This window comes from Myxine glutinosa, chromosome 6, assembly GCF_964187855.1.
Source record: "Myxine glutinosa chromosome 6, kmMyxGlut1.1, whole genome shotgun sequence".
In the NCBI taxonomy this organism is placed as follows: domain Eukaryota; kingdom Metazoa; phylum Chordata; class Myxini; order Myxiniformes; family Myxinidae; genus Myxine; species Myxine glutinosa.
Genome location: NC_136266.1, coordinates 178,370,895 through 178,396,068, shown reverse-complemented (window position 1 = coordinate 178,396,068; position 25,174 = coordinate 178,370,895). Strand labels below are relative to the sequence as shown.

At 43.2% G+C, this 25,174-nt stretch overlaps 1 protein-coding gene across 5 annotated transcripts in view; it reads right to left on the bottom strand.

Moving 5' to 3' along the window:
• Positions 1-25,174, bottom strand: part of LOC137428988 (rho GTPase-activating protein 15) — a 92,383-nt gene that overhangs the window by 31,893 nt on the left and 35,316 nt on the right. For 4 of the 5 annotated variants that reach the window (XR_010984784.2, XM_078780907.1, XM_068118940.2 and 1 more), the window contains exons 4-7: positions 22,360-22,473; positions 17,004-17,069; positions 12,775-12,836; positions 3,396-3,468 (exon numbers count right to left, since the gene is read on the bottom strand). Coding sequence is in view for 4 of the 5 variants with exons in the window: in XM_078780907.1 (XP_078637033.1) it covers positions 3,396-3,468; positions 12,775-12,836; positions 17,004-17,069; positions 22,360-22,473 (315 nt within the window). In the remaining variant the exon portion in view is untranslated. The remainder of the gene's footprint in view (positions 1-3,395; positions 3,469-12,774; positions 12,837-17,003; positions 17,070-22,359; positions 22,474-25,174) is intronic. The other variant, XM_068118942.2, reaches the window with a different exon arrangement.

Below are 25,174 nucleotides of genomic sequence, written 5' to 3'. Positions count from 1 at the left end.
GCCTGTCATCCTTCCGAGGTCGGCAAAGTGAGTACCAGCATGCTGGGATGAATGATCACGGTGTGTACCCCGATTTAGAATAGGTACACCGTATCCCTGCGCATCGTAAGAGCGTGACCAAGGGTTGGCGTCAGGAAGGGCATCCGGCCATAAAAACATTGCCTCAAACAGGGAACCATGATTGTCATGGGGCCCGCAAGGCTAACCCCCGCTCTAGCGGGGAAAATGGCCTTAAAACGATCATTCATTCATTCATTCATTCTTCTACATCAGTTAAGTTTCTATATTTACACGAGCAAAAGTTCCCGTTGCTTCGCTTCCGGATTTAATCAAAAGACAGCATGATGTACTTCACCAACATTCTGCTCTATTCGCTCGATAACTTGTCTTCACTTGGAAGTCAGCTCACATCACCTTCATCGACCACCCTTGCTGCTTACATATGGCGTGAGCAAAAATCACTTCCTCTTCTCTGCAAAGCTCAGTGTTGGATTATTTCGTTTGAACCTCCACCCTCTTTTTCTTGCGTACGACAAATTGCAGCTCACAAATCTAAGTCTAGGTTAGACAGACCAAGTCACAGCACTGTCTGTTGTTAGGTGGATTCCCCTAAATCCTTCATCAAACTTCCATGGGTCACACACATTCACAATGTGAGGAATGATTAGTCTGATCTGGGTGACCACAGTCACACGCTAGGCCGTCTTTGATATTGCATTTTAGGAGGTTGAGTGATGTTCTTGCATGGAGAGTGTGGATCCTGTTGAGCACAAACCACTGTTTCCGGGGGAGTCGAAACCTGGAGGCTCCTCTGTCAGATCATTCACCGGTTCTTTGTAGCAATGTTGTTGGCTGTCCAGAGATTGCATCACTTGTCCTTTGTGTGAAACCCCACATCACTCAAAACATTTGCCTCTCTCCAGAAAGGTTTGCATGACTTGAGCCGCACATTTGGTAGATTCTGCAAGTCTTCGCGGGTTGGAAGATCTGGGTTGGTTGGTTTTGATGCGATCAAACTCTTTCAGCATTCTTGCCTTTCCGACACATTAGGGTGTGGGATGTTTGACTGAGTATGTGCAATTGATTCCCAGCTGGTGCCCGACAGTTTCAGGAGGATGTTTACCCTGGTCTTGATCTTTTCTGTGACCAGTTTTTGGAGTTCGCGGAACGTGAGGCTGCGATAAATCCTGGAAACATTTTAAAATGAGTGAAATGAAACATTTTGACAATTTCGAATTATTCTCACTCAGATTTCAACATCACAAAAATGCACATTATCAAGTTGTTTAAACTTTCTTTATATATTATGATTTGTAATACCAGAAACTACCAGGTGGCGCTATGTGATACACATTCACATGGAGAAATTGGGGTCTTCCCCCCACCATGAACCCCTTCCCTCAGATATGCTCTCTGGACAGTAACCGTACTTGGGGTACCCTTAGTTAGGCAACATTAAAAATTTGGTTGGATTTGGTTCAGTGATTTAGAAAAAAAGTTTTTGAAGCACATATAAAGTTGAGAGTTCATAGAATACAATACCCTACACAGCATATACGTAAATACTGTACTTCGATGTATGTATTTATTTACATAAATAATGATTTTAAAGAATGAAAAAAGGAAATCTGTAAGTTTAGCTCTGCTAAAGCAGTCTGATATACATCACTTTTCTACTCTTGTTAAACTGCACACCAAATCCCTCCTCCTTCCAAATTTCCAGTTTTCACTGCTGAGAGTTGCCTTCTGTATCGATCTTGTTCACCCCATGCATCCTTCTGTATCGATCTTGTCTATTCCATGCATCGACATGCATCCTCTTCCTGCTTCTCATTCCTCCCCACATCCATTGTTTGTCCAAGTCTGCATCTATCTTGGCCTTCAGCTCTGGTGTTGGTGTATCCCCACTCCCTCTCTTAACTGTACATTTTGTCCTGTTGTGTCCTGACATGTTGTGCACGAGCTCTTCCACAAGCCTCTGCTATGTATACAAAAAACCCCTTTACCCCTTTATTCACTGTAATGAGACGACGTTCAGTTGCAGTTTAGGAGATGTAGACCTTCATTGATCACCATTGAACGCAGCGTCAATCGGCATCTTCTTCACCCCAACTTTCTCACATGCCACGCCCTCTCATTTATATATATATATATATATATACACTACCGGTCAAAAGTTTTAGAACACCTCAATTTTTCCAGTTTTTATTGAAATTTACGCAGTTTAATTTCTCAATCTATTCTGAAATTAAGCAGAGAACAAATAATCAATTGGAGATGAAAAAGAAATCATAGAATCATTTTGTTTAACAAAATTTAATTTAAATTTTTGACTCAGCAAAGTAACCACCTTTTGCAGATATAACCGCCGAACACACTCGGGGCATTCTTTCTACAATGGAAATCAAATATTGTTCGGGAAGTTCTTCCCAACACTGTTGCAGAGGTTCCCACAAATGTGCTGCACTTGTAGGTTGCTTTGCTTTCACCCTTCTGTCCAGTTCATCCCAAACCAGCTCGATGGGGTTTAAGTCTGGAGACTGTGCTGGCCATTCCATGATTTGAAGCCTACCGTCTTGTTCTTTTCCTCGAAGGTAGTTTTGACATAGCCTGGAGGTGTGTTTAGGGTCATTATCTTGCTGTAGGATGAACCCTTAACCAACTAGGCGTATACCAGAGGGTATTGCATGGCTCTGAAAAAATGCTGTTGTAGCCCTTTTGGTTCAGGGTGCCAGTCACTCTGTGCAAGTCGTGATTCTTGTGATCATCCCTACCTTGTTGTCCCCCGTCGCACCGCGGAGCGAAAGGGGGACTTTGGTTTTCCCCTCCGTCCGTGTGTGCGTGCGAATGTGCATGCATGCATCCACGAAGGACCGAATTCTAATTTGGTGTGCAGGTGCAACCCACGTCAAAATCCAAGATGGCCGCCGCCATGTATGTCTGACGCCATGTATGTCTGAACCTTGTGAGTGGAATATCTTGAAAAATAAGCGAAGTACCAACTTCTAATCTGGTGTGTGGGTGTATCTAGGCATAAGGAAGAACGCTATTGAAAATTGGGTCGCCACGTCAAAATCCAAGATGGCCGCCTTGCGTCTTCCACTTTGTCAACTCACATCACTTCAACGACGGGGGACCTAGGCATAACGCTTGTTTACATACTTTTTGGAGTAACATCCTTACATCCCTTTGCATTAAAAAAAATGTTTCTATTCCTTCTCAATATTAGATGACGGCAAATAATTAATTATAAAAGGGAGCATATGGCAGCAACATAAAATCACTTTTTCTTTCCAACTTAAAAAAAATATTGTTTTTCCAACATAAATTTAAAATTTGCATGGATTTAATACAGATGATTACTGATAAGGAGAAATCTTTCACCGAAACCTTACCCAAGCTCCCTGCATCTCCTTGAGGTAGATGGCGGTTCTTCCCAAGCGGATACATGCATCCACCCAGGTTTTCCTAGGACACGCCATAGACAGAGTGAGAGTCATGTTATTTGTTAGATTGTATGCAGGAGTAGATGATGTAATCAGACTTGATGTGTGTGCATGTGTATGTATGTAGGCAAATCCATGTATGTATATGTGCAGTATATGCAGTGCTGTAGGATGCATATATATATATATATATATATATATATATATATATATATATGCAAGGGAGAGAAGAATTGGAGAGTAAGGGGAGGGGTGGGAGAATAAGATCGATACAAGCTCGAGTACTATAACAAGTAACGGGCTGAAAGAACATATAGGGAAAACTGTTTATGAAAGAGTAGTGGAGCAAGGTAGATGGAGTGAGAAGGGGAAATCACGAACCTGGAAAGGAAGGAGAGGGTTTGGGGAGGGGAAATGAGGGTAGAAAAGATGAAGGGTATGGATGGGGGTTAATAACAAACATGTTGGGACAGATAAAGTGGCACAGCAATTAGAGGAACTTGAGGAGGAGGTTAACGGCTATGTTGTAGCCCTGGAGGGAATAATGACATCGAACAGACTGAGGAAGGAGATCCTACAGGTGTGATAAAATAAGGAACAAATCTTGTGGAAATGAGCAAAGAGCCTATATTTGGGGAGTCTACCAAAAGTTGATTATTGTCTGAATGTGACTGCTCTGGAGAAACCTAGGTACAAGACTGGAAGGGTGTGGATGAGTGGTCTTTTAAATGGAACACAGAAAGGGTAGAGGATGTAAAAACAGAAATTTGTTGTGGTAGAAGACAGAGGCCACATCCTGCTTGTGGTGTACAAACAACAGGCCCAGAGATTCAAATTTGTTGTGGGAGATTCCAGTTATTTTCCGGGCCTTTGACTCCACAGTTTCAATATGTGAAAGGAGTATGAAGCAGGACCACTAGGCCAAAAGGGACATTAGTACTCCATCAGGTTGCGGAAAAAAGCCTTGCAGATTGTTCGCGTTTTGTTAGAAGTTTGGATTTGCCAACGATCGACTGGGGATGACCTAGATGCGCAGTTAGTGACTGACTATGGAGGCCAACTATTATCTGTGCTTAGCGCAAGAGATATTGTGACTGATGGTGACACCCAAAAGTTTGAGGGACTGATTCTGTTCAAGAGGTTTGTAAAGAAAGTAGATGAGAGTGTTTTACTAGATGGTCTTTTCAGAAAGAAAGAGTGATTTGTCAGGGTTGAAATACATGCTCCAAGTGCTGGACCAGCTCGTGATTCTATCAATATCTGCGGATACAAGAGAGGCCACTGCCTGTCTATCAGAAGGATGAGCGATGTTATGGCAGATGGTGGAGTCATCGGCAAAAAGTTAATTAAGGACGGTTTCCAGAGAATCAGGATTGTTGATGAAGAGTAGGTATTGGAATGGGTCCAACACACTTCCTTAGGGCACTCCGGCCTCAATAAGGAGATGAGATTAGAGGATTGAATGTCACTTGCTGAATATGAGAATGGAGGAAGTCAGTGAAGCATGAGAGTAGGAGCCTCGGATGCCATAAGCTGAGAGTTCAGAAAGCAAGGTGGCATGACAGATTTTGACAAATGCTCAAGATATGTCCAGAGAGATAACCCTCATGATCTCTTGTCTGGGAGATTGTTTGGAGGGCAACAGCAGCATGTCCAGGGTGGAGTGATGGGCGGTTCGTGTGCAGCCACTCGGCTGCTGGTTGCATCATTTCTGTGGGCGCGTCTGCCGCTGATGCAATGCCGCTCTATAACCAGTTATCTGGTACTCATTTTACCTCGACCTCGGAAGGATGACAGGCGGAGGCAACCCCAACTGGCGTTAATTCAACGGGATTCAAACTCAGGACCTTAGGATCCCAAGCACGCCGCCCGAACCATTAGGCCAACACCAGGTATCAGAGTGGAGTAATTTGGATGGATGATGCGATGATGATGTACTGCGATGATGGAATCCATGACCTTGGCTTACATTTGGAAGTAAGCAAATGGGCTTATAGTTAAATCTATTTTTGCACTAATTTTGTGTAATGTAATGATGTTGGGGTGACCACTATGTATACAGAAGGTGACCTTGGTCTAACGATTGGTTTAACCAGGCAGAAAGAGGATGTGCAAAAGTGGCAGAGGACATTTTCATAATGCTGATGCTCTCTTGGGCCATCGCAGACTCGGCAAATAAGATTGCTGGAAACTTCCGTAGATTATTAGGTGAGAAAGACTGTCTAGGAGTAGTCAGGTGAGAGTGAACGTGGTTGGGCCAGGGAGTGTGCAGTTGGGTATGAGAGATTTGAAAACAAACCTAGATGAACCATTTGACCTTCAAACAACAGGAATGTGAAACATCCAGTGAGATAATCCTGACCTTTCTAGAAATTTTTTAAATGCAAGATTGAGGCTCATGGAAGAGTGGGGTGCCAGAGTAAAAAGGCAACGAACGACAGTTGGGACACAATTGGACAGTGGGGAAGTTGTGGGGCAGTTGGGACACAATTGGACACAATAAGCAAGGGAATGAACAAACAGGAAAAGAGTGGAAGGAACACAACATCCTGCAAATAAGAGGGTTTGGTTATGTAGGAATAATGGGTGTAGACAAGGTCATGGGGTTGGTATGGGATTTGATGAGAAATGGCTGTGCACCACTTGCTTGAAGTCCAGAAGGGAAGAGTGTGATGGAGATGGGGTCAAGCACCAATATCATGGACAGGGGCGTGAGGACCGGAACGAGGTAGCTGCAATGCTGCCAGTTGAAGTCAACACAAGAAGAACAGAAAATTGTAATGGGCGGATAGAAGGGAGTGGAAGTTAGATGAGACAGCTTCTTAACTGGAGTTCATGGAGTTGGGAGTGTGGTAGACCACACACAGAAACAAGACATTGCTACATCGAGGCACACTGATCCAGAGATATTCCTTACGGAATGAGTGTGACGGGATGGGGCAAACACGATGACAAAATGTAAACCACAACACCGCTAGCAGCCCGAGCACTGGGTCTGTCAAAATGGTACAAAAACTGCCAGGGGCAGAGTGGAGTGAGAGTGGAGTGAGTCTGGGACATGCTGGGGAACAAGGGATTTTGGTGGGCAGATAACATGTGGAGATGAAGCAGCGACCTGTAGGGAGAGGACCATGAGATTGGACCATAAGCTTCTGATGTTAGTGGATCCGAAGGAAAGGGAAGGGCACACACACCATGGTGGTGAGAGATGGATTGTGGAGTGAGCAAAAGAGGTTGAGGCCTGGAGCTCAGTTCATGGGGTTGGGTCATGTATGGAGGGTGTAGATTGCAGGTGAACACACAAGGGTGTTGAGGTCATGAATATGATATCAGTGAGACCACGAGCTAGGGCAGGAGAGGAAGAGTCTGGATGGGGAGAGTAGGAGTTGAAAAAAAATTGACGAATGAATTGGCACTCGCAGGAAGACTTTCGTTTTTAGGACACCAAAATTGGCAAACGGTCACGCACATTGCCATTGGGTACTGAGTGCTTTCAGGAAGGCTGTGCTGTACCTGTACGGTCAACCGGTACAATTGAACAGTTTACGACCCCGGAAGGGGGAAAGGCGGAAACGATAAACCATGGTGGGTTAGGTGTCGCCGGAAATAGAGTTTGTTTGTTGAAACCATGGAGTTTGTTGGAGGAGGGTGATGAGGGGATGAATAAACAGGAACACATGTGACAAGACAGCAGGTCTACAATCACCTATATGGAGAATGAAAGAGGGAAGACTGCAGAAAATGAAAGTATGATTTGTTTTTAAAGAAACAGGAAGGTGGAAAGAATGAGGAAGGCATTGGTAAGAGAAAGAAAGAAAGTTGAAGATGGAGCAGAGGAGACAAGAAGAGACCAAGAGAACACATTTTTATATGAAATATAATTGTTTTAAAATAGATTTATTTGCTAGGGGTAAGAGAAGAAATAGACGAAGAAGAGTAAAATGAAGATGGACATGTGGAAAGGGGAAGGAAATATGCTTGAGGAACATGAACAATGAACGATTAACACAGCAACTGTATATATGATTAAACAATTCGATTTGGGGCGAAGGAGAGGGTGGAAAGAAATGATTGGGACAGAAAAACCAAAGAACGAATAAATCAGGTCTGCTGATCAGGCCTTGTGACCAACATGAACATCCAGAGCTGTACTACTTCCAGCAGGTATAACTGTGAAGCACACCAGAGGACACCAACGGTTGAAAATAGCGAAAACGACATTTACAACAGGCGTACGTGAAATAATCCGATCAATAAAACTTTCTTTTACAGGATTGAAGCAGGCTGTAAAACCGGAAGCGGAAGTAGTAAGAAAGGAGGAAGTACAGTGCAGCAAAGAGGAAGTACAGTGTTAAGAGTAGAATGGAAAGGGAAGTACTCCATCAGAAGATAACTTGAGCACGAGGGCCGTACAGGATAGTGTGGATTGTGCTGTCGAGTTTGGTCTGAGGATAATTGGGTCGGGATGTGCACTATTTAATGGCAATGTGTTGCAGACACCAATTTATATAGTCATCAAAATCTCTCAAAACAATTTTTTTCACTTCATTTTACATTAATGGTCCTTTTGATCATAATTTTGTTTTTGGAAGGGAATTTCACCGATATTTAAATGTACTTGTTGATGACAAATTCCACTTTGTGTACATCGGTTATTGCTTCACTCGAACTGTCAAAGCACGGCACTCCATTGTGGCGTTTAACAGCATTCATTGGGTGTAACTCGGACATGTTTGAAGAGTTTTACATATATATGTACATGTTGAAAGATTTGCAGCTCAGGATTCATATTGTAAAGGATAGTACACTGAGCAGTAAAATAATAATAATAAAATTATTTTATTTTTGTATACAACATCGAGGCTCATGTAAGAGCACTGATCACAAAAAGACAAACTGACACATAAAACATAAGATAAAGGGAGCGGGAGACAAGATGGGGGGAGAGAGGGAAGCACACAAGTACAACATTTGAGAGCAGGGACATCGGGAGATCTGTGGGAGGGAGAGAGCTTGGGGGGAGGAGGCATGGGAGGGGGTGGGTGGGAGAGGTTAAAAAAAAAACCACATGGACACTGCTAAGACTTCCAGGAAAGAGTCGTTATTTCAGAAAAGTGGATCTGGGGTGAATTAGCGGGGGTAGAAAAGATTAACGTTTTGGATGGGGGAAGATAAGAGATAGTGGTGAACAGCTGTTTTAAAGACCTGGAGGGAGGAGTGGGATTGAAGGGAGTGAGGGAGTTTGTTCCAGAGGCGGGAGAAAAGAGGAATGAAGGAGTGAAGGTGAGCAGAGAGTCTTGATTTTGGCAGTTTAACCAGAAGAGGGTTGCTGGCAGATCTTGTGCGACCTGTAGGAATATTTGGGAGACAGAGCACAGACAGAGCTGGGGGAGCTAGGCCGGAGAGGAGTCGGTAGAAGACAGAAAGACCACCAACCTGCCTGCGATGAGTGAGTGAAAGGCCCTCGGAGTTACCTTCATCACGGGAGATTTTACTTTGTCTGTAAATACTTTGTATTTAGAATCTTATTTAGAAAAGAGATTCAATACTTTGTCTGTGTTAATAGGTTTACGGTACGGTTTATTAATAGTCTGACGTTTCAAGAGCAAACTAGTTCTCTTCCTCAGAGGCGTTGAGTGTTGTGTTAACCATTAAGTTCCATTGGGGACTGTTCACGTCATGGATTGCTCCAAGTCCTTGCCAATCACAGGGCTTTCCTGCATTCAAATGGCCCTGCCGTTTTTGACATTGTAATTGGTTGCGTGGCATACCACAAGCCGCACTCACATAGAATGCGGCTTGTGCTTTCGGAAGCGTGTTGTATGTATGGAAGTGCCACCGTGTGTGGAGGTGTGGTTGGATGGTTGTTGCCGTAGTTGGATTTCCGGCGACAAGATTTGATAAATACATTTGGGTCGTGGTTTTCTAGCAGTAGTTGAGTGACGTGCAGCATTTCCATCGGGCGTTGCTCATGGTCACTTCAGTGTGTTTTTGCACGATCTACTAAGCTGCAATCACAATTTATTTTGTGGCAGGTGGGATAACCACTACATGGTAATCCAATACTATGTCTGTGTTAGTAGGTTTACAGTACCCCTGTGTGTGTAGCTTGCAGTTTCCGTCCCTGGAAAAATGTACATCCATGAATGGTAGAGACCCAGCTTGTTCTACTTCACATGTGAATTGTGTTGCTGGCCATGTTGAATTTATCTTTGTGTGGAAACGGTTAACATCCACCTTCTTTTTGATCACAAATGTGTCGTCAACGTACCGCAGCCACAACCTCGGGGGAATTTGGGTTGAAACCGCTACACAAATACATTTATCAAATCTTGTTGCCGGAAATCCAACTACGGCAACAACAATCCAACCACACCTCCACAGATTGTGGCACTTCCATACATACAACACGGTTCTGAAACCACAAGCCGCATTCTACGTGAGTACAACATCAACATCACCCACGATACTTGGCACAGGATCTTTGAGAGTGAACCGTGAGATTGTCGAGGCCTTGTACTCTGATAAAAACTCAATCAACCGACACATCGACTTACACCCCACATACAAAGCACTACGCAAACAATTACAATGTCAAAAATGGCAGAGCCATTTGAATGCAAGGAAGCGCTGTGATTGGCAAGGACTTGGCCCAATCCATGACGTGAATCGTCCCCAAAGGAACGTAACAGTCAACATAACACTCAACGCCTCTGAGGAAGAGAACTAGTTTGTTCTCGAAACGTTCGGCTATTAATAAAGAATTTTAAATTATTTTACTGCTCAGTGTGTTATCATTTACAATGTGTATATATATATATATATATATATATATATATATATATATATATATATACATACACACATATAAATACAGTGCTTATAGAAAGTCTGCACTACTTTAAAAATTTTCACCTTTTGTTACCTTATAGCCTGGAATTAAATTATATTAAATCAGACTTTTTCCACCTTTATTTACACATCGTAACCCACAACTTCCAAGTGAAAAAACAAATTTCAGAAAATTAATTAAAAATACAAAACTAGAATATCTTGGTTGAATAGGTTGAACAAGTGTCCACACCCCTTGAGTTAATACCTGGTGGAAGCACCTATGACAGCAATTACAGCTGTGACTCTGTTGGGATAGGTCTCTACCAACTTTATACACCTTGATTGGGCAATATTTGCCTATTCTTCTGCACAAAACTGTTCAAGCTCAGTCAAGTAATGTGAGGAGTGTTGATGGACAGCATTCTTCAAGTCATGTCACAGATTTTCGATTGGATTTAGGTCGAGGCTCTGACTGGGCCACTCGAGGACAGTTATCTTTCCTGAGCCACTCCAGTGTAGCTTTGGCTGTGTGCTTTGGGTCATTGTCATGCTGAAAGGTGAACTTCCGTCCCAATTTCAGCTTCCTTGGAGAGGGCAGCAGGTTTTCCTCTAGAATTTTTCTCTATATTGCTCCATCCATTTGCATTTCTATCCTGACAAGTTCCCCAGTTCCTGCTGATGAGAAACATCCCCATAACATGATGCTGCCCCACCATGCTTCACAGTAGGGATGGTATTCTTTGGGTGATCTGCTGTGTTGGGTTTGCACCAAACGTAACGTTTTGCATTTAGGCCAAAAAGGTAGTTCTTGGTTTGGTCAGACCACAAAACTTTTTGACACATGACTTCAGAATATTACAAAGTGTTTTTTGGCAGATCTCAAACAGGACTCAATGTGGCTTTTTTGAGTAATGGCGTCGTTCTTGGACACCCTAATGTACAGGTCCGACTTCTGGAGTGCTTGGGATATTGTTGTCACATGCACGCAGTGACCAGTCTTTGCCATAAAGGCCTGTAGCTCTTTTAAAGTTGTCATTGGCCTCTTGATGGCCTCTCTTATAAGTCTCCCCATTGCTTGGTCATGCAGTTTGGAGGGACCGCCTGATCTCGGCAAGGTCTTGGTGGTACCATACGCCTTCCACTTCTTAATGATTGTCTTGACTGTGCTCCCAAGGGATATTCAAGGCCTTTGAAATATTTTTTATACCCATCCCCTGATCTGTGCCTTTTCCCAGATCCCAGAAGTCTTTTGAAAGTTCCTTGGTTCTCATGGTTGAGTCTTTGCTGTGAAATGCACTATCCAGCAGAGGAAACCTACAGGAATAGCTGATTTTATTTTGACATAATCAGAATCACTACAATTTAACACAGGTCGAGAGAGGCCAATTACCTTGGTGTGTGATTTTGAAGGTGACTGGTTACAGCTGAGCTAATATACAATTGCTATTATAAAGAGGGTGGACACTTATCAATCTAGTTTTGCACTTTTAATTAATTTTCTGAAATTTGTAGAATTTGTTTTTCGCTTGGTAGTTGTGGGTTACGATGTGTAAATACAGGTGGAAAAGGACTGATTTAATGCATTTTAATTTGAGGCTATAAGTTAACAAAAGGTGGAAATTTTGAAAAGGGGTGTAGACTTTCTATAGCCACCTGTATATAAATAGAAGTTTTCTCATTATAGGCAAGTGTCACCGACCTGCTGCGAGATATCAATTTAGCTTTATTTATTTATTTATTTATTTATTTTACGGACGTGTTAACGGTTTTTACGTAAATTTTCATTATGATTTTTATTTCACAGTTTATAGTTATATAAATTATAATTTTCAAATGCAAGATATTGATTGAGGTATTTTTTATGATGGACGTGTGTATGGTTTTTTACGTAAATTTAAATTTACAGACGCTTTTCTTTTTTTCACTTACGGACATTATTGTTATGTTTATTTCACAGTTCACAGTTAAGAAATGAAAATTTTCAAATGCTCGATATTGATTGAGCTTTGTTTTTGTTTTTTTACATATGTATTTACACTCCTTTACGTACATTTTCATTTACGGGTGCTTTTGACAGTTTTGTGATTTTTCCTGGTGTACCGGCTTCGATGGCCGGCAGCTCGCCAAATTTCAGCTTTTTACGACATCCGGAAGGTACCAAACAGTCAGTCAGTTAGTCAGTGGTTAGAGAGAGCTTTATATATGATATATATGTGTATATGTATATGTATATACATAACAAACTTGACCAGGTAGCAGGGCACAGATCGAGTCCCATCACAACACTTGCTACATTGACCTGTTAGCAACAAGTGACGTCTGCCACACGAACACATTGTCTCTGTCCTGCTGATCGCCAGTTAGGAGATTTACGGTCAGGAATAGTAAATTAAACGAAATATACACACTGACTAGATGGGACATGGCACTGACGTCATGCACATACATTTAAAATAAATAAATATATTTTTAGAAATTTCCTGTGTCTGCTCACTTTAATTTCTTGTCTCCCTTGGCCACCTTTGCACAACACAGCATTCCCTCCTTATGAAGATCCTGAAAATTAAACAAAAAGTGTAAATTCTCAGGAATACATTTCATATACATTGGGTGCTCCAGAAGTTCCAGAAACGAGAAACCCACGAAAGTTCAAAACATGCCGACGTTGTTTATTTTTCAATATACAGTATAATATAAGGATCAAATATATAAGGATCTAAAAGAAAATATTTTTTCTAATTATATATACTTCTAAGTATAAAAAGTTAGTGTCTCGGACTGTTACGAGTCTCTCGTTCCGAGAACCTTTTGAACACTCTTGCATTGAGAACTTCGCCATATCTAAATTTTGTTAAATCTCGATTCGAAATCATGGAAAGTCATTTGTACATAAGGTTGAAGAGAGATTATGAAAAGACAACTCTTCACCTGTTTGGCATTTCCATCTCGTACTATCATCTCCGGTTCAAATTCCATGTAATGTTCTGCGTACGTTTGTCCACATCTAATAATGTTCTTGTAATTCATATCCAGTAATTTCAAATCCAGTAATTCTTTTTTGTTCACCACGTGCTTGCAGGACTGCTTGCCCTCTTCCAGGAGCCGAAGATACAGTAACATTAAAATATTGCATGTCATATCAGTGGAATGTCCACATTTACATTTTGCTCAGAAAAACAATTTGAATCCCATAGAGAATGAAATTGATAGAAGGAAGTAAAAGCTAAGCTGATGTTTTTTTTTTATGGCAGACCACAGGAATAGGGAACGACAGCAATTTCCTTGTTTGTCTGAGTCATCACAAACTTACAGATGGTCGGATGTGGATATTTTTGTACAATTTTTGTCAAGGTTCCTATGGAGACATTTGAATATGAATTTCCACTTTGAAAATACAGACACGTACGCTGGCATGATGTGCAGAGGTTATCGTGGTTTGAACATCAAAAATGAAAGTACCACCAACTAGCATATAGGACCTGAGGAGAGTAGAGCCCTGCCGGGCAGCTCTGCTCGTCGGTGTGGCTTAAAATTCTGAATATTGATCTTCCCAACTACAACCAGCTTTTTGGAAGTTTGAGCGCAAATTTGATCCAGACTTATCAGATGGGTCATTTTGGCCATGCTCTGAGATGGGCGCACCCACGTGGTCTGGAAATGTCATACCCACCTTTTACTACCCAGGTAATACCCCCCAAAAAACAGACTGTTTTACTAAACATTTTACTTAATGGTTGTTTATGAATTCCTTATTGATGCATTCCTTGTTACTTTGTCGACTCTCTTTGTCCTCTTAAGTTCATGTAAGAATGCCTTGATATCTCCAACTATCATTGCCATACCATGGCAATGCCATCTATCTATAATTCCAGTAATCTCTGTGTGTGTGTATGCGACCGCTGTTTCTCGACAACTACCGGTCCGATATACTTGAAACTTGCCAGGTATATTGCTGGGGACCCGAGGATGTGCCTTTTCAAGGTTTCATATTAATCGGACAATTACTTACCGAGCTATGTCCAAAAAACGATTCAACCAATCAGAGAGCAGCGAGCTATCGCGTGTGCCGAACGTGGCGAACACACTCTGCCTCGGACGGCACATTTGAGAGCGTATTCATTTATTTCACGTTGGCAAACTATGTTGCCGCTATGTTGGCGTTAAACTATGTTTTAAAACTAATTAAAACCATTTCATGTAAATAGAGGGGGGGGATTGTCACTGTACTCGCAAGCCGTTCGCCGTTCGCTTTGGCGTTGCGAATGGACCAAAACATTTCATGGACCAAACCATTTCATGTAAAGCGTTCGCCGTTCGCTTTGGCGTTGCGAATGGACCAAAACATTTCATGAACCAAACCATTTCATGTAAATAGAGGGGGGGGATATAATTTTAGATATATATATAGTACGGGCATGCCCTAGTATATGTAATTGGGTGTTCAAAAAGTTCTTAAAAAATAAAATACTCACAATAGACCAAAACATGGAAAAAAGATATAACGAGACGTGTATACTCATTATTTTCAAATCCATTTTGTTTATACTTGTGTACACTTCAATTGAAAAATAACAATACATTGGAATGTCTTGGACTCTTCAGACTATGTCCTTTGTGAACTTTTTGAGCGGCCTATATTGAAGTTACTTCACGAGCCCTAGCCTCGGTAGAAATACAGTGCCTTCAGAAGGTATTCACACCCCTTAACCTGTTTCACATTTTGTTGTGTTACAGCCTGAATTTTAATATGGGGTAAATTGAGATTTTTTTGTCACTGATCTACACTGTGTATATATATATATATATATATATATATATATATATTCCACCTATTTTTGTTTATATATATATATACATATACAGTCACGTGAAAAAGTAAGTACACCCCATGTAAAGTTTTGACTTTTTCAACATATTTCAACATACAGCTATTTGATCTTCATTTCAACAATATTGATAGATAAAAGTGATATAATGTAACAAATATCATGAAACATTTACATTTTGTAGTCCATTGTATAATTTAAATAAACATAAATGCAAATATCGCATGTGGAAAAGGTAAGTACACCCCCACATTTATCACTACTTCAAATACCTAAAATTAGAATCAGGTGCACCAGCTCAGTTGAAAATGATTAGAACATCGTTAGAGAGGATCTTGGAGGAACCTGTCTTAAATAAACCTCAGACATTTCGTTTGGTTTGTTCTTTGTTGTTGAAGTGTGCGACATCACCATGCCTAGATCAAAAGAGTTCTCTGAGGCCTTCAGAAAGATGGTTATAGATGCCTACGAGTCTGGGAAGGGAGTTAAAAAGATCTCCAAACAATTTGAAATCAATCTTACGACTGTCCGGAAGATCATCTACAAGTGGAGAAGATTCCAAACAACTGCCAACTTGTTCAGGCCAGGCCGCCCCAGCAAGTTCAGCCCGAGAGCAGACCGCAAGATGCTGAAAGAAGTCTCTAAGAACCCCAGAATGTCATCACGGGACCGACAGGTAGCTCTTGCCATTGTTGATGTCAAAGTGCACGAGCCTACCATTAGAAAGAGGCTGCACAAATTTGATCGACATGGGAGGTGTGCCAGGAGGAAACCTTTGCTGTCCAGAAAGAACATCAGGGCAAGACTAAAGTTTGCCAATGAACACCTCGGCAAAGACCAGCACTTCTGGAACAATGTGCTCTGGACAGATGAGTCAAAGATAGAGCTATTTGGCCACAGTACCAGAAGACATATGTTTGGCGAAAACCAAAGACAGCATTTGACCACAAGAACCTGATACCAACTGTAAAGCATGGTGGTGGAAATATTATGGTTTGGGGCAGCTTTGCTGCATCAGGGCCTGGGCAGCTCACCATCATATAATCCACTATGAATTCTTAATTGTACCAGAGGGTGCTTGAGGATAATGTGAGGCCATCTGTCGGAAAGTTGAAGCTCAACCGAAGGTGGACCTTGCAACATGACAATGACCCTAAACATACCAATAAATCCACCAAGGAATGGCTGAAAAGAAAGAAATGGAGGGTTCTGGAATGGCCAAGTCAAAGCCCAGATCTAAATCCCATCGAGATGTTGTGGGGGGATTTGAAACGAGCTGTGCATGCAAGAAACCCCTCAAACATCGCACAGCTGAAAGAATTCTGCATGGAGGAGTGGGCAAACATTTCTCCCAGTCGATGTCAGAGACTGGTAGACAGTTATAAGAAACGCCTACTTGAGGTTGTTTCTGCCAAAGGGGGCAATACCACCTATGAGAGCCAAGGGTGTACTTACTTTTTCCACATGCGAAATTTGCAATTATGTTTATTTAAATTATACAATGGACTACAAAGTGTAAATGTTTCATGATATTTGTTATATTATATCACCTTTATCTATCAATATTGTTGAAATGAAGATCAAATAGCTGTATGTTGAAAAAGTCAAAACTTTACATGGGGTGTACTTACTTTTTCACGTGACTGTATGTATATATATATTGAATTTACCGTGCACTTTTTATCAACCTTTTAACTCTAATGTTCATAACTAGCTTGAGAGTCACCACTATATACCCAGACCTTGTAAGGATGGATGCACCACTCTGATTTTGAAAAGTTGGTGAATGCCTAATAATACTCCCTTTGTTATGTTTGTTATGTTTCGATATCGATTTTAATTAGAGTCCTTGCTTTGTTCAACAATCACCTCCATCGGTGTCGGAGTCAGGCCATACCTTTATACTCAAGGGAGGATTTTCCGCAGTGTCTAAACTGGTGTTGGACAATGAGCGGCGGTGGCCCTGAAAAAAACAACAAAGAGGAACAACACATGACCCGGATGTGGTCACAAAACTACTTCCTCAATGTGAGTGAGCTCCCTGATCTGATAACCTACTCAAGTATATATAAATATTAAATTCATTATTAGACTTCAGTTAGCTGAACCTCAGTTGATAAGCATTAGAATGGTGCACCAATGAATAAAGATGTCAACAGGTAGGAGCTTTGATGATGTGCAAGAGGAACAAGCTTAGAAGTTGAAGGATTGATCTGCATTAAGGGATGAAGTGAAGATGCAATAAATTCGTAATTCAGAACAGTGGAAGATCCTTAAGTGCAAACCCAGGAGATGATCGGTAAACACAGTGAACATGAGGGTGGTTGCATTTGCTGCGATAGAATACAAGAGTAGATGAAAAATGAGTTTGAGATGATAGACGGGAAGATTTATGAAACTGATGAATGTGCAAGACCTGTGACATGATGTGGATGGATTGGCTGTTTGTGTTAAGGTCAGAAAGTGAAAGAGGGTTAATGTGTGTGAGACATTGTGCAGGAATTGAGATGAGGATTATAGCCAAATATGCCCATGATAATGAGGAAGGAAGGGGAATGACTGCACACGGAGAGCGGTGTGAATGGAGAAGGAACATTAGTGTGAGTTTAAGAAGAATAAGGGAGGGACTACATGAAAAATGTCCAAAGAGACCATTGCATGGCTGATGCTTATGACAAAGAAACAGCCTCATGAGTGGTGACACATGGAGGTGGTTAGCCAGATGATGATACAAGGAGGTGGTTAGCTAGATGGTGACAAATGGAGGTGATTAGCAAGATGGTGACAAATGGAGGTGGTGAGCTAGATGGTGACAAATAGAGGTGGTTAGCTAGATGGTGACAAATAGAGGTGGTTAGCTAGATGGTGACAAATGGAGGTGATTAGCAAGATGTTGACAAATGGAGGTGGTTAGCTAGATGATGATACAAGGAGGTGGTTAGCTAGATGGTGACACATGGAGGTGATTAGCTAGATGGTGACAAATGAAGGTGGTGAGCTAGATGGTGACACATGGAGGTAGTTAGCCAGATGATGATACAAGGAGGTGGTTAGCTAGATGGTGACAAATGGAGGTGGTTAGCTAGATGGTGACAAATGGAGGTGGTTAGCTAGATGGTGACAAATGGAGGTGGTTAGCTAGATGGTGACAAATGGAGGTGGTTAGTTAGATGGTGACAAATGGAGGTGGTTAGCTAGATGGTGACACATGGAGGTGGTTAGCTAGATGGTGACACATGGAGGTGGTTAGCTAGATGGTGACACATGGAGGTGATTAGCTGGATGGCGACACATGGAGGTGGTTAGCTCGATGGTGACACATGGAGGTGGTTAGCTAGATGATGATACATGGAGGTGTTTAGCTAGATGGTGACACTTGGAGGTGGTTAGCTCAATGGTGACACATGAAGGTGGTTAGGTAGATGGTGACAAATGGAGGTGGTTAGCTAGATGATGATACAAGGAGGTGGTTAGCTAGATGGTGACACATGGAGGTGGTTAGCTAAATGAAGATACATGGAGGTGGTTAGCTAGATGGTGACAAATGGAGGTGATTCGCAAGATGGTGACAAATGCAGGTGGTTAGCTAGATAGTGACACATGAAGGTGGTTAGGGAGATGGTGACAAATGGAGGTGGTTAGCTAAATGATGATACAAGGAGGTGGTTAGGTAGATGGTGACACATGGAGGTGATTCGCTAGATGGTGACAAATGGAGGTGGTTAGCTAGATGGTGACACATGGAGGTGGTTAGCTAAATGATGATACAAGGAGGTGGTTAGGTAGATGGTGACAAATGGAGGTGATTCGCTAGATGGTGACACATGAAGGTGGTTAGGGAGATGGTGACAAATGGAGGTGGTTAGCTAGATGATGATACAAGGAGGTGGTTAGCTAGATGGTGACACATGGACGTGATTAGCTAGATGGTGACAAATGGAGGTGGTTAGCCAGATGATGATACAAGGAGGTGGTTAGCTATATGGTGACAAATGGAGGTGATTAGCAAGATGGTGACAAATAGAGGTGGTTAGCTAGATGGTGACACATGGAGGTGGTTAGCCAGATGATGATACAAGGAGGTGGTTAGCTAGATGGTGACACATGGAGGTGGTTAGCTAGATGCTGACAAATGGAGGTGGTTAGCTAGATGGTGACACATGGAGGTGGTTAGCCAGATGATGATACAAGGAGGTGGTTAGCTAGATGGTGACAAATGGAGGTGATTAGCAAGATGGTGACAAATGGAGGTGGTGAGCTAGATGGTGACAAATAGAGGTGGTTAGCTAGATGGTGACAAATAGAGGTGGTTAGCTAGATGGTGACAAATGGAGGTGATTAGCAAGATGTTGACAAATGGAGGTGGTTAGCTAGATGATGATACAAGGAGGTGGTTAGCTAGATGGTGACACATGGAGGTGATTAGCTAGATGGTGACAAATGAAGGTGGTGAGCTAGATGGTGACACATGGAGGTAGTTAGCCAGATGATGATACAAGGAGGTGGTTAGCTAGATGGTGACAAATGGAGGTGGTTAGCAAGATGGTGACAAATGGAGGTGGTTAGCTAGATGATGATACAAGGAGGTGGTTAGCTAGATGGTGACACATGGAGATGGTTAGCTAGATGCTGACAAATGGAGGTGGTTAGCTAGATGGTGACACATGGAGGTGGTTAGCCAGATGATGATACAAGGAGGTGGTCAGCTAGATGGTGACAAATGGAGGTGATTAGCAAGATGGTGACAAATAGAGGTGGATAGCTAGATGGTGACACATGGAGGTGGTTAGCCAGATGATGATACAAGGAGGTGGTTAGCTAGATGGTGACACATGGAGGTGGTTAGCTAGATGCTGACAAATGGAGGTGGTTAGCTAGATGGTGACACATGGAGGTGGTTAGCCAGATGATGATACAAGGAGGTGGTTAGCTAGATGGTGACACATGGAGGTGGTTAGCTAGATGCTGACAAATGGAGGTGGTTAGCTAGATGGTGACACATGGAGGTGGTTAGCCAGATGATGATACAAGGAGGTGGTTAGCTAGATGGTGACAAATGGAAGTGATTAGCAAGATGGTGACAAATAGAGGTGGTTAGCTAGATGGTGACATGTGGAGGTGGTTAGCCAGATGATGATACAAGGAGGTGGTTAGCTAAATGGTGACACATGGAGGTGGTCAGCTAGATGGTGACAAATGGAGGTGGTTCGCTAGATGGTGACACATGGAGGTGGTTAGCTCGATGGTGACACATGGAGGTGGTTAGCTAGATGATGATACAAGGAGGTGGTTAGCTAGATTGTGACACATGGAGGTGGTTAGCTAGATGGTGACACATGAAGGTGGTTAGGTAGATGGTGACAAATGGAGGTGGTTTGCTAGATGGTGACAAATGGAGGTGGTTAGCTAGATGGTGACACATGGAGGTGGTTAGCTAGATGGTGACACATGAAGGTGGTTAGCTAGATAGTGACAAATGGAGGTGGTTAGCAAGATGGTGACACATAGAGGTGATTTACCTGAGTGCTGACACATGGAGGTGGTTTAGCTGAGTGGTGACACATGGAGGTGGTTAGCTAGATGATGATACAAGGAGGTGGTTAGCTAGATGATGATACATGGAGGTGGTTATCTAGATGGTGACACATGGAGGTGGTTACCTAGATGGTGAAACATGGAGGTGGTTACCTAGATGGTGACAAATGGAGGTGGTCAGCTAGATGGTGACACATGGAGGTGGTTAGCTAGATGGTGACACATGGAGGTGGTTAGCTAGATGTTGACACATGGAGGTGGTTTGCTAGATGGTGACAAATGGAGGTGGTTAGCTAGATGGTGACACATGGAGGTGGTTAGCTAGATGTTGACACATGGAGGTGATTAGCTAGATGGTGACACATGGAGAAGGTTAGCTAGATGGTGACAAATGGAGGTGGTTTGCTAGATGGTGACAAATGGAGGTGGTTAGCTAGATGGTGACACATGGAGGTGGTTAGCTACATGGTGACACATGGAGGTGGTTAGCTAGATGGTGACAAATGGAGGTGGTTAGCTAGATGGTGACAAATGGAGGTGGTTAGCTAGATGGTGACACATGGAGGTGGTTAGCTAGATGGTGACACATGGAGGGGTTAGCTAGATGGTGACACATGGATGTGGTTAGCTAGATGGTGACACATGGAGGTGGTTAGCTAGATGGTGACAAATGGAGGTGGTTAGCTAGATGGTGACAAATGGAGGTGGTTAGCTCGATGGTGACACATGGAGGTGGTTAGCTAGATGGTGATACATGGAGGTGGTTAGCTAGATGGTGACACATGGAGGTGGTTAGCTAGATGGTGGCACATGGAGGTGGTTAGCCTGATGGTGACACATGGAGGTGGTTAGCTAGATGGTGGCACATGGAGGTGGTTAGCTAGATGGTGACACATGGAGGTGGTTAGCGAGATGGTGACACATGGAGGTGGTTAGCTAGATGGTGACAAATGGAGGTGGTTAGCTAGATGGTGACACATGGAGGTGGTTAGCTAGATGGTGACACATGGAGGTGGTTAGCTAGATGGTGACACATGGAGGTGGTTAGCTAGATGGTGACACATGGAGGTGGTTAGCTAGATGGTGACACATGGAGGTGGTTAGCTAGATGGTGACACATGGAGGTGGTTAGCTAGATGGTAACACATGGAGGTGGTTAGCTAGATGGTGACGCATGGAGGTGGTTAGCTAGATGGTGACACATGGAGGTGGTTAGCTAGATGGTGACACATGGAGGTGGTTAGCTAGATGGTGACACATGGAGGTGGTTAGCTAGATGGTGACACATGGAGGTGGTTAGCTAGATGGTGACACATGGAGGTGGTTAGCTAGATGGTGACGTGAAAAAATTGGAGAAATATATGGATTTGTGAAAGAGTTCCAGAGATTGCATGTGACTTCACGTGGTGAAACGAATTGATGGTTGATATGTAAGCATTGGAAGGGGAACATAAAGGGTTAGGAAGTCATCTGGAACTATTATGTGTTATGGTTGTTATGGTTACTCAAAATAAAAATAAAAACATTCCAGAAACTACAAAAAATTTAAGACACTGCTTTGTCTCAAACACAACATTCCGCTTGAATTAAAGGAACACATGATTATTTATAGAGAGCAAATCCACTTTCAATACGTCTGGTCTCATCAGGCTCATTTCAATATGGCTATTTTTCCAAAAATACAAGTTAATGAAGTTATCACCTGATAAATACCACACCTTGTTCTTGGTCGTTGCGGAGTGCACATACAGGGACTTTGTGTTGTGCATTCTATCGATTTTATGGGAACTTGGCCTCTTCTCCTTATCGTGATTTGACAGCTGGATAGGACTCTACGGAGACGCAGGCAAAAAGTGGTGAGGCAGGAGTGCAGGCAGGGAGAGGAGAGTTAAGGGTGCAGACAGGAAGATAAGAGGCAGTGGTGCAGGCAGGAATAGGAGAGGCAGTGGTGCAGACAGGTATAGGAGAGGCAGTGGTACAGGCAGGAATAGGAGAGGCAGTGGTGCAGGCAGGAAGATAAGAGGCAGGAGTGCAGGCAGGAAGAGGAGAGTTAAGGGTGCAGACAGGAATAGGAGAGGCAGTGGTGCAGGCAGGAATAGGAGAGGCAGTGGTGCAGGCAGGAAGAGGAGTGTTAAAGGTGCAGACAGGAATAGGAGAGGCAGTGGTGCCGGCAGGAAGAGAAGAGGCAGGGGTGCAGGCAGGAAGAAAAGAGGCAGGGGTGCAGGCAGGAAGAAAAGAGGCAGGGGTGCAGGCAGGAATATGAGAGGCAGTGGTGCAGGCAGGAATATGAGAGGCAGTGGTGCAGGCAGGAATAGGAGAGTTAAGGGTGCAGACAGGAATAGGAGAGGCAGTGGTGCCGGCAGGAATAGGAGAGGGAGTGGTGCAGGCAGGAAGATAAGAGGCAGGATGCAGACAGGAAGAGGAGAGTTAAGGGTGCAGACAGGAATAGGAGAGGCAGTGGTTCAGGCAGTAAGAGAAGAGGCAGGGGTGCAGGCAGGAATAGGAGAGGAAGTGGTGCAGGCAGGAATAGGAGAGGCAGTGGTGCAGGCAGGAAGAGGAGATGTCGGGGTGCAGGCAGGAAGAGGAGATGTAGGGGTGCAGGCAGGAAGAGGAGAGGTGGTGGTACAGGCAGGATTATGAAAGGTAGTGGTGCAGGCAGGAAGGGGAGAGGTGGGATTTCAGGCAGGAAGAGGAGGGGTGGTGGTGCAGGCAGGAAGAGGAGAAGCAGGTGTGCAGGCAGGATGAAGTGAGGCAAGAGTGCAGGCAGGAAGAGGAGAGGTGGGAGTGCAGGGAGGAAGAGGAGAGGTGAGGATACAGGCAGGAAGAGGAGAGGCAGGGGTGCAGGCAGGAAGAGGAGAGGCAAGGGTGCAGGCAGGCAGAGGAGAGGCAGGGGTGCAGGCAGGAAGAGGAGAGGCAGGGGTGCAGGCAGGAAGAGGAGAGGCAGGGGTGCAGGAAGGAATAGGAGAGGTAGGAGTGCAGGCAGGAAGAGGTGAAGTGTGGGTACACGCAGGCCTGGAGAGGTGGGGGAATGGACAGGTAGAGGTGAAGCAAGCGAGCTGGCAGGCAAGGGTGTGGAGGAGAACCTGGCAGGTAAGGATACAGAGAAGGAAGAGGAGGAAGAGCTGGCAGGCAAAGGTAAGGTGGGGAGCTGTCTGACATGAAGGAAGAAACCATGGAGATGATCATGGTTGGAGATAATTACAAATGTAGATTTAGTTTTTTGTTGCGAGAGTTGTAAAGTAGTGGTGTGCTGTCTAGAAGAGGCTGAAGTGATAGAAATTGTAGTAAAGGTAGATGACATGGAATTGGGCCAGAACAGGGCATTGGTATTCATACATGTAGGAAAGAACAAGAGGGGTAATATTTACACTTAGGAGTGTAAAGATAGGTGGAGGTTGAACGGTTTACGTTCTATTTTTCCAAGAAGAGTAAATTAAACAAAATTGCTGAGCAAAGCCATGGATGTGAGTTCCCTGGAGGTCCAAGAAGCTGCGCGTGCTGCAAGGTTTTACATTTCGGAAGCAGTGGGAAATACTTTGGGGGACACGATGCTCGGTATAAAATACTCGGTATAAAACTCGATACTCGGTATAAAATACCTGGAATTGAGGCAAATCGGCATGGATATTGGAGTAAACGGAGAATATCTATATTACAAGAGAAATGCTCTGTCTGTCTGTCTGTCTCGCTGTGTGTCTGCTTGTAGGTCTCTGTGTGTTTGTCCATCTGTAAGTCTGTCTGTCTCTCTGTGTCTCTGTGTGTGTTTTTCTGTCTGTGAGTCTGTCTGTCTGTTTCTCTGTGTCTGTGTGTGTGTTTGGCTGTCTGTCTATCGCCATTTTTCTCAGGGAAGGCTAAATGGATCTTCGTCAAACTTTCCGAGGTTCATCAGTGAGTGCCGGGGAGTGTTTAGGCCAAAATATATATTTTTTTTTTTTAAGAAAGTTGGATTTTTAAAATTGCTCTATCGTGCCTCAGCTTTTGTAGTTATGTGTAAGGTAATATTAAATGATCCCTGACCCCATTCCTTAGTGGGTGTAGGGAAATGTTTTTTTACCCCCACAAGAAATTGAAAAAAAAAACACGAAATTTGATTTCTTCAAAGTGTCAAATGCATTAGAACAACACTGGGCGATGCGGGTACCCCTGCATTGACAGGTACCCCTGCAAGTAGTGAATAAATGAACGAGATGAGCCAAAAGAGGCATGAGAGGGGCATGGGAAGATTGCATAAAAATAATTAGCAAGGCCTTTTTAAAGTGGAAAAGAGCCAGTTAAGACAGGTGTGGGGCAGCGGGGCAACAATTGGGCACAATCAGTAAGAGGGTTGAGTAAGGAGAGGTTAATAGGGGTAATAATGATCATGCGTCAGCATGGGGGATGTACCGCCGCAAGCAATCAGTCCACAAATTTTTAAAATATCGTGCTATACATATCTCGCTTTTGACAATATCACTCAATGGTGAAGAATCATTCAAATTTTTTTAAATCTCGTATCCAGATCCGTATTCGGATCTTCACCAAAATCGAATCATT